Raw genomic sequence first — 15,160 nt, forward strand, 5'->3', positions numbered from 1 at the left:
CCACACAACACTATAACAAACGATAACAAGTAGGCCTACAACGGTATTAACATTTTTTTTTTTTTTTTAAACACATACACACACACAGAACGAACAAAAAACAAAAAACAAAAGAAAGGAAAAGCACGGGTAGAGAAGAGAAAAGGGGCTAGAAATATTTATTGTATCTTGAGAAGGAGAAAGAAAAATTAAAATCTTGTCAAGGATTCCCATTTCATTAAATAAATTGAAAGGGTGGGTATACTGTTCCAATGAAAGTTTTTATTCTTCATTTCTTTTTCCCAGTAGTCTATATTTCGTTTGCTTTTGGAGGGTTTCCCTTTTCTCTACTTTGGAAATCACAAATTTGATAAATCCAAATATGGTTCAATAATTGCTCTGTTTTTATGGAACATGCATGTACTGTCATCTATTCCTATATGAATTTCTTTCCATGCAGGATCATATCTTCAGAATTGGTAAATTAAGTCTATCGGCACATTTCCCCCAGATTTCTTTTATGTTATTACATTCAAATACTACATGTTCATAAGTTTCTTTTAAAAAAATTGCAAAAAGAGCACAACCCATTTTAATGAAACCTGAATCTATGTAAATGATGATTTGTATATAAAATATCATGCATGGCATTTTGGACTGAAATTCTTGCAGTTTACTATAAGGTACACATTTTTGGTTGAACAAATATCTTTCTACAAATATTACAAAGTGACTTTTGCAGCCTGCCGATTTTGTTTCTACATTCTTCTTAATTTGTATCTTATATACTATCTTTATAGTTATATCTTCAAATTTGAACACTTTCTTTAAAAACATAAATTCTAAACCATGGGCGTATCCAGGATTTTTTAAGGGGGGGGGGTAAGGAGCATTATTTTGTTGTTACCAGGGGAGGGCTTTTTTCATTTTTTAAAATTCTTTTTAAAGAAAGCATTGACTTTACCATCTTTTTTTAAAACCTGTTTTTTCCCCCATTTGTAAACACCTGAAGTGTCTTACAACCGCCCTTTTGCCAGGGGGGGGGGGTGGTGTCTGAACACCCAAAACACCCCCTCGATACATTAAAGTTCTAAACTGAAGCCACTGTGAATTGACTATCTTAAAGGTTGATAATTTTGATTCCATTCATAAGGGGCTGTATATGTTGTTTACTTATCAGTAGGCTTGCGGTTGCACCATGTGTGAGAGAGAGAGGGGGGGGGGGATTGGGGAGTCCTGAAAATTATTATTATTATTATATATTTCATTCCCTCTGTATCTCTCTTTCGTTTTAACACATTCTTTCATATGCATGCTCTCATAAGATTCTGATAAAAAGAATTAGGTAACATGAATTTACTGTATCTCTCCAACCTCCCATCGGTCTCATTCAATATTTGAAGTATTGTTTCCATTACTTTCCGAAGAGTTCCTGTTACAAGCTTTTGTATCCACACTATTCTTTGTGCTTAAAAAAAAAAATCATTGTACTTCCTTTAATTTTATCTTTACCTCTCCACAAGAAATCAAAGCATATTTTTTCATATACCTACTCTGGAACTGGCATTAGTGATGTTACATATTTAGAATATGCATATACTTTCATCAATTGAATTCTACCCATTTAAATTAAATCACGCTGTTTCCACCACGTCAATAATTTTTAAATTTTGCTCAATATCACCTTATAATTAATTTCCCCTTGATATCTACATGTAATGAAAAATAAACACCCTATTATACTGCCCCCCCCCATGACAAAACAGTACAACAGACATTTTGAAGTTTATGAGATATAAGGCAAAACGTTTTCTATTAAAAGCCTTTAGAGACTTTGTGACTGCATACATTATGGTTCTACTTGTCTGAATAGACATTTGGCATGTTATACAAGATTCAATTATTTTTTTGAAAAATCTCAATCATTTTTTTGAAAAATCTCAATCAATTTATTGAAAAATCTCAATCAGTTTTTTCGAAAATCTCGCATTTTACGCTTAAAATGTCTGTTATGCATGTTTTGTCATGGGGGGGGGGGGGGGGGGGGGGGGCAGGTAACATGAATTTCACTGTGATACTGCTTTAACAATGAATGGACAAACTTTGACAGAAAGGAATTAATGCAAGACACTGTTAAAATTAATGAGTTTTTATATTTAATATTATGTAAATGTTGAATTAAAGTCTTCAAATAACATGGGTGTAGGTGTTTGCCTAAAACTATGTCAATTTTGAACGATTTTTAAACAAATTTGACGATTTTATATGAAATTGACAAAATCAATCAAAACCCGTATTATTCATTCATATTCATTGAATGTTGTCAATTTCAACAACAATAAATCACCACTTATGTGGTTTTATATTTGGGATTGTTGTAAAGAAAGTACACAGTATCCAGGATAATACTTGAGTGAGGATCATTCATGCAGAAATGTCCATTCTGATTGGTTACTATATAGTGTCTCCTTGCACACTCTTGAAAGTGCATCCTGCTTCAGTGCACGGCGCTTTTTGATGTTATGCTCCTTTGTCATGGGTTTATAAGAAGAACATTATGAATAGTGACACTTTAAAAATTACAAAAATGGTTTAACATGTGTAATATGATGTGTTGAGTACCAAAAGCCAAAAAAGGGCATTTTTTTGAAAAAAATTGTATGTTATGCCGTTTTGTCATGGGGGGGGGGGGGGGGAGCATATCTCCGGTGTGTATAAATACATACGGGCCAGACTTTGATTTTGGGAACATGAATGCGATCCTTCCGACCCTGGGTGAGGGGGGGGGGGGGGGGTACCCCGATTTGAATGTTCAATATTTCGTTATCAGAAGATACTAGAAGATATCAAATATGAATAGATCACCTCGCCGCCCAGAGAAGACGGTTACCTGAATATAAGTCTCCTCTAGGAAGAAATACATGATGTAGAATGTCTAGAAAAAGCAAACTTCTTCTTTTTTGTTCCACTTGGTGTGACGTTTATAGACAGGTTTTATTTTTACACACAAGATCGACCACCTTTGACGCGGCTTTGATGATCGGGCAGCGATAATGGGAAATCCCCGACTTATCAAGTTTGTTTACAGTATTTTTTGTTGCCGATCGTATAATTAGATTCTGACACTTATATATGACACATTTATATGTAATATAATTCCATTTTCATTATTTTTAATTATTTAACAGGAGTTCTAATCACAAAATCTATTTAAAAAAAATATTCACACATCAAAATTGTCGTCTCTTACGAGATTCCATCACTTCAAACTAAACATTTCGACAATTATTTACATCACATGACCTCTGCTCTGCGCTCAAGATGAGCTATCGTCACGCGAATCTTCGCTCCTATTCTAGTGCATTGCCACAGTACAGATCAGTGATCCTCGACGGTGGATGTGTCAAATCGCTACAGCCAGAGTCATGATTTGTAAGCTCGGCTGTTGTGTTTGTTAGATATTTTTGTCACAATGGCAGAGGCTGTTCGACCCAAGAAGAGGACGAAAAGAAAAGTGAGTTAGGTCTATAATATTCTCAATCAAGACAAAATTGATATGACTCGGGCATGTCATCAATCAGAAAATTCCCTTTGCTTGACCGCCCTGACCTGTTGACTGTATAAAGGTGGAGGGGGCGGGGGGGGGGGGGTGGTTTTAGCCTTAAATTAAGGGCCATGTGATGATATGAAAGATGTTATGTTATTAATATCACCTAGACCTCGCCCTAATTAGCACCCATACCACTGCATGATTTAAGAGTGATGTAAAAAGAACAAAAAAAAGGCTACGTATAGATTCTAGATCTAGATAGACTATGCGTATTCACCCGTTCCACACCCGACGAACCTTGCAAATTATGACTTTGGAGTTAACTAGTGAACTCTTCTTTCTACATTACAGTGTACAGAGACTAAAGAGTGTTGTATGGTGTAGTGAGAAGAGGTTATGTGTGTGCTGTTAGACTAGAGTGTGATTGCCGGTTTCATCGCAAGGCAGCTTCACGAAACTTCTTCTAGTTGAGTACCGCCTACTGGCCTCTTAGTCTTAAGTGGAGTATATCTTCATACTTTGTGCGGTGCTTTTGTGCTGTGTGTGGGGTGTGGTTGCGAAACTGTCCTTCTTAATATTCAATAAGTAAAAAGTTCCCCTGTGTACTGTCTACTCTCTCTGGCCTTAGTGACAGTTTAGCTGAAGCCAAATGACGGTCCCTATGTTTGGAAGTTTCATGTTGATTCACAATGTTCCTTTTATACCATAGGGTGAGTAGATGTACATGTCTTTTCAGATTATTGATCTCTAGTCAAAATTTCAGGTTAAAAGAAAGAAGAACCAGAGTTGAACTTATGGCTACATGGGCATGTAAACTGAAATGCACAAGTTTGTGGGATTATTAGCATGCAGGGTAAGATGGGTTTGTTTGTGTAAAGTATTGTCTATGATATAGCATAGGGTATATCAAAAATGTTTTTCTTTTATTGAAATTATGCCTTTCTCCTCTTTTTAAAAATTTCAGAATCCAAAATCTAAATCAAATGCTCCTCTTGAAGAAGTTCTTGAAGAAGAGTCATCATCAAAGTTGGAGTCACATAGCAAACCAATTGATGAGGATGTAAAGAATCAGGAGGAGAGTTCGCAGAGTGAATCTGCTCATTCCATCTCAGAACTCTCACAAGACAGAGGTGACAAAGACCAAGAACATGTCACCCAAAAGGAGAATGATGCTGGCTGTCTCAGTTTAACAACTAGTGTAGATCCTTTGAGTGCAGAATCATCGAAGGTAGAAAATGTTACTGGTGATAGAACAGGAGAGAATGAAGAAAGTGGAGATTACATGGAGAAATGGATGGATAAGCATGAAGAGGAAATACCAGATGTAAACAAAATAGATGAGTCAGTGCCATCTGAAGAGGAGAAGGAACCTGAGGAGGAGTTCTTAGATACAGCCAAATCAATCAAGGAAGATGGTCAACACAATGAAGCAATTCAGAGCGCCTCTGTGCTTCCCTCTACTGCTGAATGCGACAAAGATGTTGGCCCTGCTTCTGAAGAAGATACTTCCCCGGCTTCTGAAGAAGATGCCTGTACAGAGCTTCATACTCAGACTTCAGATGTGAATGAGGATGACACTGTACAAGTGACATCCACCAAGGAAGAAACTGTCCAAAGACAGGATGAAACAGAACTGGAGGATACTGGGGCTACTGTAGGAGAAGAGATGACGGAACGAGATAAAAATGTTTCTGAGACAGATGAGAGCAAAGAGTTGTCCCCATCTCAGGAAGGAGATAGTCTTGAAGAATTTGAATTCTTGTCTTCGCTGTCCAGAGAAACTTCAATTGAGGAGCCACCACAGACTTCTGTGGCAACTCAAGGTATGTACTATGAAGAGCAATCTAACCCTTTGTAGCAAAGTTATTTGAGTTATGACAGAAAGAGAGGAAAACTAGAATAGTGAAGTTTTACCAAAATTGAATATGTTTGTAAAGTAGAAATGTAAAGTGTATTTGATATGACAGTCTCATACATGTATTGGAGTATTGGTCATGCGTGTTTAATGTACTAGTAGATTTTAATAATTCCCCATTCGAATCCATTACAATTTAAAGGAAAGAGTTCTACATGTATGACACATGTTCGAAATACTTTACCTGTGTGACAGTTTTGCTGTTTTATTTCCATTTTTTTATCGTATTAAATACTATACCCTCAGGAAACAGTGAGTCTGAGATCTCTTCTTTCTATTTTTCAATTTATAAAAAAAATACAATAGTCTCTCCCAATATGGAGATTCATTAAGAAAATGTACGCTATGAGTCTGCATTGACATGAACAAAAAGATATAGTATATGTATCAGAGTTCAGAGACTGTAAGATCTTCAACTTCAACTGGCTTTGAAGATTTCAGCACAATAAAGATTTCTTTCCCAAAAAATTTCCTTTGATTTCCCCCAAAATTTCCATTGATTTATTCTCTTGTGAAAAGATGCATCATATCTAAAAATACACACAGGAAGCCTGCATTTATGATTGGCTCTTGCCAGAAAAGGTTGCCAACGCTTGAAAGGACATGTTCAGTTGCCCTGTAGAGTAGATTCATTGGTAGGAATACACCTATATTATATGTAATACAAAGCAGCTATTTTTCATGTCTAATCATCAAACACATTTTATCTCATCACCTTACATGAATAATAGAACTAATACAAATGACCTTTAGGAGAATATATTAAGTTTTTAATTTTAACTTCAAAGAAACGATTTGATGCACTGAGCAGTGTCACTGTAAAGAACAAATGCTCTTGTAATTCTCAGACAGTATATAGAACATTGAGCTAGTTGTTTAGTTACTTTAGTATACATTTTTCAAAAGAAAATTAAGTATTGCTGAACAAAATGTTAACAGGAGATCGTGGATATGTGTTATCACTAATTAGCTCTGAAAATTTGTATTTGTGCTATACCTAAATGCTACCAAAAGTGAACTTTCTCTAAAAAATCATGAATTAAATAGATTCCTAGCAGTGGTGTAAAATTTGATTTATTATAATTATTATTACTATGTAAGTGGCTTACATGTATGAAGAGTCTGGGATGAGCAATTCATTCAATTCCATGTAAGAAAAAACGTTTATTGTACATTTCTTACAGCCTATTGTAAAGTGCACATGCATCTAGTGGTAAGAAATAACATTCTAAATGCAAGTTAAATCAGCTGCACATAGCATAGATCATTGGATAATCTGTCATCTCCCTCATAGAGCTAGACAAAGATAAAATGTATTAATTTTGATAAGTTGCCAGATAGGAGAAAATACATGTACATGTACATGTATAATACATACATGTTGTTCAAAAAAGAAAGAAAAGTAAATGTCATAGGAGCTTGTGCATCATTGTCTATAACTTTACTCCTTGTTTTGAGATTGTTATACCAAATGTGTTGTAAATATTTCTGCAAATTAAAAATTCAATTTAGGGCTACAACATGTATGAACACTTTTCCTAAATCATCTGTCCCAGTGCTTTTTGTCAAAAGTAGTTTTCAGAAATATCTGGGAATGTCATTTTATCTTCCAACCAAACTTTGTTTACATGTATGACTAATACTAATGGTTTTACTTCCACCAGTGGTAGTACATACATAGTTACATACAAGTACATGTTCAGCACGGGTACAAGATACAGACAACAACATTGGGTAAATTCCAAAAGGGATATGATATCAACACCTCCAGTTTTATAGCAGCTACAACGTATATAAATATGAAATGTTCACTGCATTAAGTGCTATCAGTCTGACGATACTGTGTTTCATTTTCTTTTGTATGTGAAAAGAACTGTAATTGTGAAAGATGACAGATAATTTCTCAGGCAGATAGTCTGATGAGATTTTTAAATTCTTATTATTGGAATCAATAAGTTCTGGATTCAGTTTTCCTCTCTTTAAAATCCTCATGCCTCCAGAGCCCATATAAATGTAATCTGTTTACTTTTGAAGTATATTCTTTATTTCTAATAGGTCTCTATTTCTCAGTCCTTTTCCGCCCCATTTATTATTCATATTACATTCAGAGATGAAGTAATAATAATGTTTGAATCCAAATTTTATCTATTATAAATGCATTTCATCAGATCCAAATAGATATTAACAAAATTTGAACTGTTATCTTTATTTTTCATCTCCTTAATAGATGAAAATACTTCATTGGAAACAGAACAAGCAACAGCCCCACCAGCAGATGAAGTTCTAACCCCAGAGGCCACTGGGCCACCAACAGAATCAATAGCCTTTGATCCCCTGAGCAACAGCCAAACCCAGCAAGGAACACAGGAGGATGAGGCAGCAGCTAGTCTTCAACAACCTCAACAAAGCCTAGAAGAGACACCAGATGATACAGCTATGACATCTGCCCCTCTCATAGCAGTAGCCCCAGAAGAGGATCCGCTCTCTGTCTCTGGCTCAAAGGTTCAAGGAGAAGATACAGATGAGGGGAATAGGTCTGTGGAAGGAATCAGAGAAGCGACACGCTCCGAGGTTCGAAAGATCGTAGGTGTGAGGACGAGGACAGTAGCATGGCCAACGGAATCTATGCAGCCGATGAGCCAACAAGAGCTTCAGTACTATTACTTCAATAGCATGCTTACTAACCACGATGCATTTGTTGAGGATTTTGTGAAGGTGAGAAATTTGTTCCTTTTTTGTTTTTCTTTTCTTCTCTGTTCTTGTTTCCACTGATTTTGGCCTCATTCAAGACATCTTCATGACTGATGGTCAATGTGTAGACAGTATTGTCATTCCCAGCATGCCTTACAGAATAATAGCCCCTTCGTCCAATCACAGAAGGCTTTAAATGAAGAATTGAAAGAGCCTTTAAGTCAAAAATAGAAAAAGAATTCAATTCAGTTAAATTCTCATTTCAACATCATGCTCCCTTTGTGTGGAATAATCTTCCTACTGAAATAAAATCAAACCAATTTGTTAAACAGAATTAAAAGAAAATTAAAGAATTTTTTATTAACAACTGAATTAATCTTAATCATGTTTTTAATTTTGGTACTGCATTGTGTATTTTGTGTAGCGTTGGTGTACGTATGTGTTTGTGTGTCCTGTTTTCTGTTGTTTTTTAATTTTTTAATGATATTAATTATAAAGTTATATTTTACACCTATTCTTATTGTGAATAAAAAATTATGTCAATCATGTATTGCAATATACTTCAATTTTACTGTGTTTGGTTGGTTGTCTCTTCAAAACTTATAACTTTGTAACACATACCATCCCTTATTATTTTCAACACTAAAACCCAAGTTTCCTTTTCACATCCAGGGGAACTACATTGATAAGCATGAGTTCTATGATCTAGTGAGTAACTACTTACGAGCTCGACTGAATGTAGGAACCATACAAGCTGAGATCAAGGGTCAGAGGGAAGATTATATGGACAATGTGGAACAGATCTGGAGCTTCACACAGAATGAGATCCCTGTAAAGGTATGTACTCAAACATAGTAACATCAACATTAATGAGTTAGGTTATGTATTTAATTTATCTTTAAAGTTTCTGCAACTCCAAGATGGCTGCACTATCATCTTCATGTGCTGATTTCAATACTGGTAGATAAAGAAATTTTGTTCAGGAACTTGTTCCTATCATTTTTGAATGGTTTCCTTCATAAGTCACAAGTACTATATACTTATATTTCAAAGAAACGCATCTAGAGGCAAGCTACTGTCTTACTAATTTCAAGCCAGATTTTTTTCTTGAGATTAGTTTCCTATATTAATAAACAACCTTTCTATATCATGACTTATCAAAATCTAATTTTACATCATAGGGTCAGTGTCAAGATGACGTCAATGTGAAATCCACCCATACATTCAAGACCGTTGAATATCACGAACAGAAGCTGAAGGCAGCAGAGTACGCTCTCTCTCAACTACGTATCCACGTCCATGGCACGTATGCCCTGGTCACGTATACAGCGCAGCTATCACGCCTACAGATCGAGGTATTCATCTATCACCTGTTGAATCGGTCTCAGCTCTTCAGACAGGTGGATAGCACTATGCCTGTCACAGGTATGACTCTCCTCACACCCACAGGATCAATCAATCAATCAATGTCACATGATCAACCAATCAATGTCACATGATCAACCAATCAATGTCACATGATCAATCAATCAATGTCACATGATCAATCAATCAATGTCACATGATCTGATGGCAATTGATCTGCAGTACTATACTAAGAACATTCCTAACTTCAACCCTGCATCAAACACTATAACTGACCCTAACCCTAAACCTATCATAAAACCCAATTGAAACCCTCACCCTAATTCTTTCATAAGTCTTTCATTGCTGGGAATGTAGTCAATCCTGCCATTGATGTCTGACGGGTACCTAGCAGCATTAGTGATATTTTGTCCTAGATAGATCTAATTATTGACCTGCTTGATTATATGTCCATCTAGAACCAAACAGAGTCTGGGCTTTTCCTCTGCCTTACTGAAAACGTCAATCTTGTCTTAACATTCATGTGCAGGCTAAATATATCACTTTTGAATTGTACAGCAATCAGTATTCGTTGCAGATCTTCTTCAATCCTTGCACACAATACAATGTCATCAGCATTACTGATGTTTACTCTTTCACCACTGACACCCTTATAATAAGGATACACATGTTCTGTAATAAAAGGAACAGTCTTCAAATGTACATTGTTGTGATTTAGACAGACACATAATTACGTTTCCCTTGAGTACTGAAGACTATCAAAGCAAACAAGGAAACTGAAGTGTTATGATATATGAGTTGTCCATATTATTAGATCTGAAGAGTGTACAAGTATTTGTGGAGTTTCATATGATAGTTACACTCTAGAATTACATAGAAAGTATATAGAAAAGTGTAATTTTCTTGAATTACACTGTTTTTAAAATTAAATTTAAAATCTTACCATCCTATGGTAATCCTATTGTTGCTAGCATATTTTTCATATAATCTCAGCTATGCTTGCAGATGAAGCAAGACTTATGATTGAAATCAATAGAATGCAAAGTTATAAATATTTTTTGATGTTTTCTCTTTTTAGCTCTTCTGATGAATCTCAATTCTGCTGAAGCTCAAGCTGATATTAACAAACTGAAGCAGTGCATCTCAGTTCTCTTTGCATTCCAGCGCAGACCAATCTCAGATTCAGAGTTTGTTGAGCTCTCTAGATCATGGCTACAGCGTATGGTAAGTGTATATATGAATATTGTTAAATTGTCCATAATATCAAGGTCTCATTAACCTAGCAACTATTGTATCTCATTCCAGTAGACAATTGGTTAACTTTTAGTAAGTGACACAATATGGATTATTGCAATTGTGTTAAATCCTAAATTCAATGAGATTACAGAATTGCATTACTTTACATTGGATGAAGAGGTTGAGGATGGATGCTTCATAATCAGTAGACTTACTCTTCCCCATAGTCAGCAGGACTCAAGATGTTACTCTTTTATGAATACCAGTCATAGTCTTTAACATTTGCTTTATTTGTTTATACATCCTTGATATCAGATATCTGTGTTGCTGAGAGTAGCCACTCTTGAGGAGCATCTCTTCATCATGAATCATCTCTTGAGATGTCCTCCAGGCATCAGCGAATGGGCTTCGTTATTCCTTCAGGTAATATCAAGACTTGGCCTTACTCCATGTTGTACAGCGACATGTGGTCAATATCCTACACTAACCAATGTGTAACTTCAGCCCTGGACCAAATACTGTATTCTAACTTTACCTAACCCTAACACTACACATTACCTAAATGTACACACACCTACATGTACATGCATTCTTAGCCCAAACCACATACCTCTGATTTATAGAACTCAGGAGCAATTGTCATATGTTGGATCAGTACAGATTTATGTCCATTCATCCAGCAAGTGGGCTTGCACATTTCTCCAGCCTGATACTTGCAGTATTATGTCTGTGTGAATAAAGTGAATAGTATCATTAAAAGGACTTGACCTCTGTCCCCTGTTTTTCAATTGTTCTGGGACATCTTTGATAATGTGTCCTAAAAATACATATGAATTGCAAGTTGAATAGTGTATGTTTGTTTTGTTTTGTTTTAATGTAGAAAATGATTATTTGTCTTAATTATCATCATTGGCAGGATTTCTGAAATTATGAATACAGTGTATGTAGATGTAGATTTTAATACATATCAGGAATGCCTTGTTGAAGAGGGAAATATTCAATTGAAAATGTGTGGATTTCAATTTTTTAGTGGTTCTGTATCACCTTGATCAAGTGGAACTGAATTGGAATTTGACATCTAATCATCCTATATGAGGCAGGGTTTCCCACAAAATGTGGTCTAGTTACATCTGCAACTTATAGGTTGAAAAAGCTGATATTTTCACAGCCCTTCAAACAGATTGTCCATGAGTGGCATCGTATTAATTGCTATAAATCTATCTGACTTGTTGCACAGGTTTCACCTCCTGTACCCGTACGAGGCGCTCCCCAAGACACCCAGCTTCTCAGTATGGAGGAGGATGCTGCCTCATCATCGTCATCAAGCAAAGGTCAAGGGTCACATGGATTCTGGGCTAGTCCACTCTTGGATCACTTTGTTAATATGCTGGCAACTCTCATGGCTCCAGTCAGGTTAGTTCTGATATGGATGGAGCTTGATCTGTTTTTTCCAGGATTGACTATGAAACTACGTTTAGTAGATGAAGTTAAAGCTTGATTCTTTCCAAATTGAGTTACAATGGAGTGACAGATACTAAGCTATTATGCATACCACTTTGTGTGATCAGACTAAGAATAGGTCTATCTATATTATTTTAAAAATAACAAGTCATCAAGGCTATCAAGTTTAAAGTTTTCCACATAATCTGGCATTTTATCAATATTTGTGTGAAAGTCACCTGCCTAGAAATTCCAGCCATTCTTACTCCCTGAAATTCCAGTTAGGTGTGATAACACATGGTTAGAAAGGCCTACAACCCATATAAGTCACTTTGTCTGTATCCCTTGGCTTTTACATCCAAATACAACATGCTTCTTCCACATAGACCTCAGCTATTCTTTAGGCATCTTATTTTCTGTATGTCATCTTCATGTTTTGTTGATGTTTTGTAGATATCGCGAAGAGTTCTTGGCCAAGATGAAGGTGGCATCTACCAATCCTTTCTCCTCTAACGCCTGTGATCCTACGATCAACTGGACATTGGTTGATGAAGATCTAGAATCAGAAGATGTAAGTATGAAGGGGGTATCTATCAATCCTTTCTCCTCTAACGCCTGTGATCCTACGATCAACTGGACATTGGTTGATGAAGATCTAGAATCAGAAGATGTAAGTATGAAGGGGGTATCTATCAATCCTTTCTCCTCTAACGCCTGTGATCCTACAATCAACTGGACATTGGTTGATGAAGATCTAGAATCAGAAGATGTAAGTAGGAGGAGCACTGCTGCTATAACATCTTTCCTCTCAGCCAAACAAGTGAACCGATGTCGGTTGCCTAACTCAATTATTGTAACCTGTTAGTAATAACAATTCCTTGAAATAGGACTCTGACATTTTGGTCCTACAATATGCGCTCCAGGCTTTATTTCAATAAAGGTATATATTTTTAGGGCAACGATTGAGTTTTAGCTTAGGTTTTGGGGTAGGATAGGATATTAAGTCAAATCCAGGATTGAAGTTAGGAATTCACAAAGCAGTCATCACAGCCTCTATGTTCCTGTAGACAAGTTTTATGTAATAGAGAAATTCTGTCCAGTAGAGACCATTCAGTGAAACAAAATAGGACTAGAATTTGACTTTACACTTACATTTCTGAGTCTAGTGCATTGGTATTCACGACTTTCCTTTTTAGTTTTGGATGTTAGGATGGGGGGAGGGGGGAAGGGGGGGGGGGAGGGAGGGGGTGAGCAATGGATGGGTTAAATAACCCATTTGTTGTCATGGCTTTGATAGCTATTTATCTTATTTTAGATTTCTGTTGTCTTTTGCTTACTTAAATTTGTTTATGCTGATATCTTCATGATATTTTGTGTTTTCTTTTTACAGGAAGAATCATCTCATAAACTTCTTCTGAATGAAGGTGACCTGGTGGAGTTATTAGCTCAGTTTCCTTTCACTGAAATGTTCAGCCATATTCTTCTTGTGGATACCAGTGGTAAGTATACTGTAAGAGAATGAGAGGTGCTGAGGTCTAGTGGTTAAGTCACTACAGTGTAGGTCACAAGGTACAGAATTTGATTCCCTGCCACAGCACTGATGTCCTTTGGCAAGGCATTGGTCTACATGTGCCAAACTCAACCCAGGTGAAGTAAGTGGGTACCTGGTAGGATTCATTACTCAAATACACTGACCTCTTCAGTTGCCAAAGCTAAAGATTTAAAGAGCAAAAGTACAGTGTAGTATCAAAGTCTGTTGGAAGCGTGTAGAGGTATTCAAATGTAATACGGTATGTGCCGTACAAGAACAGAATAGCAACATTAATACAAATTTTAAAAGAAAATAGGAGAGGATGCCTTTTTTGTTTAGATTTGTGTGTAAAAAAAGACATGAGATCAAAGAATAACCCATCATTTGTTAATTAAGAAAACAAGAGTAAATAAAATTACAGGAATGAGCATTATTAAGAACATCTTGCCCTTTCATACATACAATAAAGCTTCTTGTTCTGTCCAAATGCATTATGAAGCAAAATCCATATTTTCTTTCCATTTTAGCTGACAGAGCATACAACGTTGAGCAGGTAGAGAGCCAAGATATGCTCAAACTGGTCGCATTCTCTTCAAGTCTCATCCAAATCTTCCACACTGGTCTTCAGACATTCAACAGATCAAGATATCGCCAGTTTGTCAAGAGAATCGGCAGACTCATCAGGTAAACAAATTTCCCAAATCTTTAAAAAAAAAAATTTAAAAAAAATTGTGGGCATGGATAAAGTAATCACAGTATCGAGTTAATTAAGCCATTCTGTGAATAAAGTGTAGTGTAGTTTTTAAGTTTTGAGTCAAGTCAAGTCTGAGGTCAAAAGTATTGTTCATGAGATAGTTTCAAATGAACACAAATATATGAAAATTACATACAGGCATTCTGAAGGGATAATCTAGAAATGATTTTGATGCCAGCTGTACTATAAGTAGGTTATATACTTCCATGTCAAGATAGAATTACATTGGCTTGTTTGTGATTAAACATACACTATTACAGATTATTATTACATATTACAGATTCAATGAAGTGTGTGTTACTATCAGTGTGAGTTGGAGGTCATGTTTTCATGTTTGAACTAAGATTCTCAACCTCTCACTGTTGCTCCTGCAGACACACAGTGCAGTATGTATCTAACCATTGGACCAACTACAAGACATGGAGAGTAGAGGTGTGCAGAGACTCGGAGGATAGCGTCCTACCTGGATCAGACCCTCAGAAGGAGATCACTCTACAGAAGATACAGCTAGAGGTGGATGAGATGTTCTTCAGGGCTGTCCAGTGCATCATGTCTGCTCCAAGGTATCACATTAGGAGGGAGGGGAGGGGAGGGGGGGGTGGAGTCTACAGAAGATACAGCTAGAGGTTGATGAGATGTTCTTCAGGGCTGTGCAGTGTATCATGTCTGCTCCAAGGTATCACATTAACACTGGGGGGT

The 15,160-nt window shown here is 36.3% G+C and overlaps 1 protein-coding gene across 2 annotated transcripts in view; it reads left to right on the forward strand.

The window, feature by feature from the left end:
• The first annotated feature begins 3,323 nt into the window (after positions 1–3,323).
• The window catches only part of LOC578412 (ectopic P granules protein 5 homolog), a 41,257-nt gene continuing 29,420 nt past the window's right edge, over positions 3,324–15,160 (forward strand). The window contains exons 1-12 of one of the 2 annotated variants that reach the window (XM_030972633.1): positions 3,324–3,493; positions 4,494–5,352; positions 7,672–8,159; positions 8,808–8,972; positions 9,317–9,560; positions 10,579–10,724; positions 11,052–11,159; positions 11,974–12,149; positions 12,630–12,747; positions 13,567–13,675; positions 14,235–14,391; positions 14,836–15,024. In XM_030972633.1, the coding sequence (XP_030828493.1) occupies positions 3,452–3,493; positions 4,494–5,352; positions 7,672–8,159; positions 8,808–8,972; positions 9,317–9,560; positions 10,579–10,724; positions 11,052–11,159; positions 11,974–12,149; positions 12,630–12,747; positions 13,567–13,675; positions 14,235–14,391; positions 14,836–15,024 (2,801 nt within the window). In that variant the 5' untranslated portion in view covers positions 3,324–3,451. The remainder of the gene's footprint in view (positions 3,494–4,493; positions 5,353–7,671; positions 8,160–8,807; positions 8,973–9,316; positions 9,561–10,578; positions 10,725–11,051; positions 11,160–11,973; positions 12,150–12,629; positions 12,748–13,566; positions 13,676–14,234; positions 14,392–14,835; positions 15,025–15,160) is intronic. The other variant, XM_030972632.1, reaches the window with a different exon arrangement.

This window comes from Strongylocentrotus purpuratus, unplaced genomic scaffold (genome assembly GCF_000002235.5).
Source record: "Strongylocentrotus purpuratus isolate Spur 01 unplaced genomic scaffold, Spur_5.0 spur5_scaffold_6, whole genome shotgun sequence".
NCBI classification, from domain to species: Eukaryota; Metazoa; Echinodermata; class Echinoidea; order Camarodonta; family Strongylocentrotidae; genus Strongylocentrotus; species Strongylocentrotus purpuratus.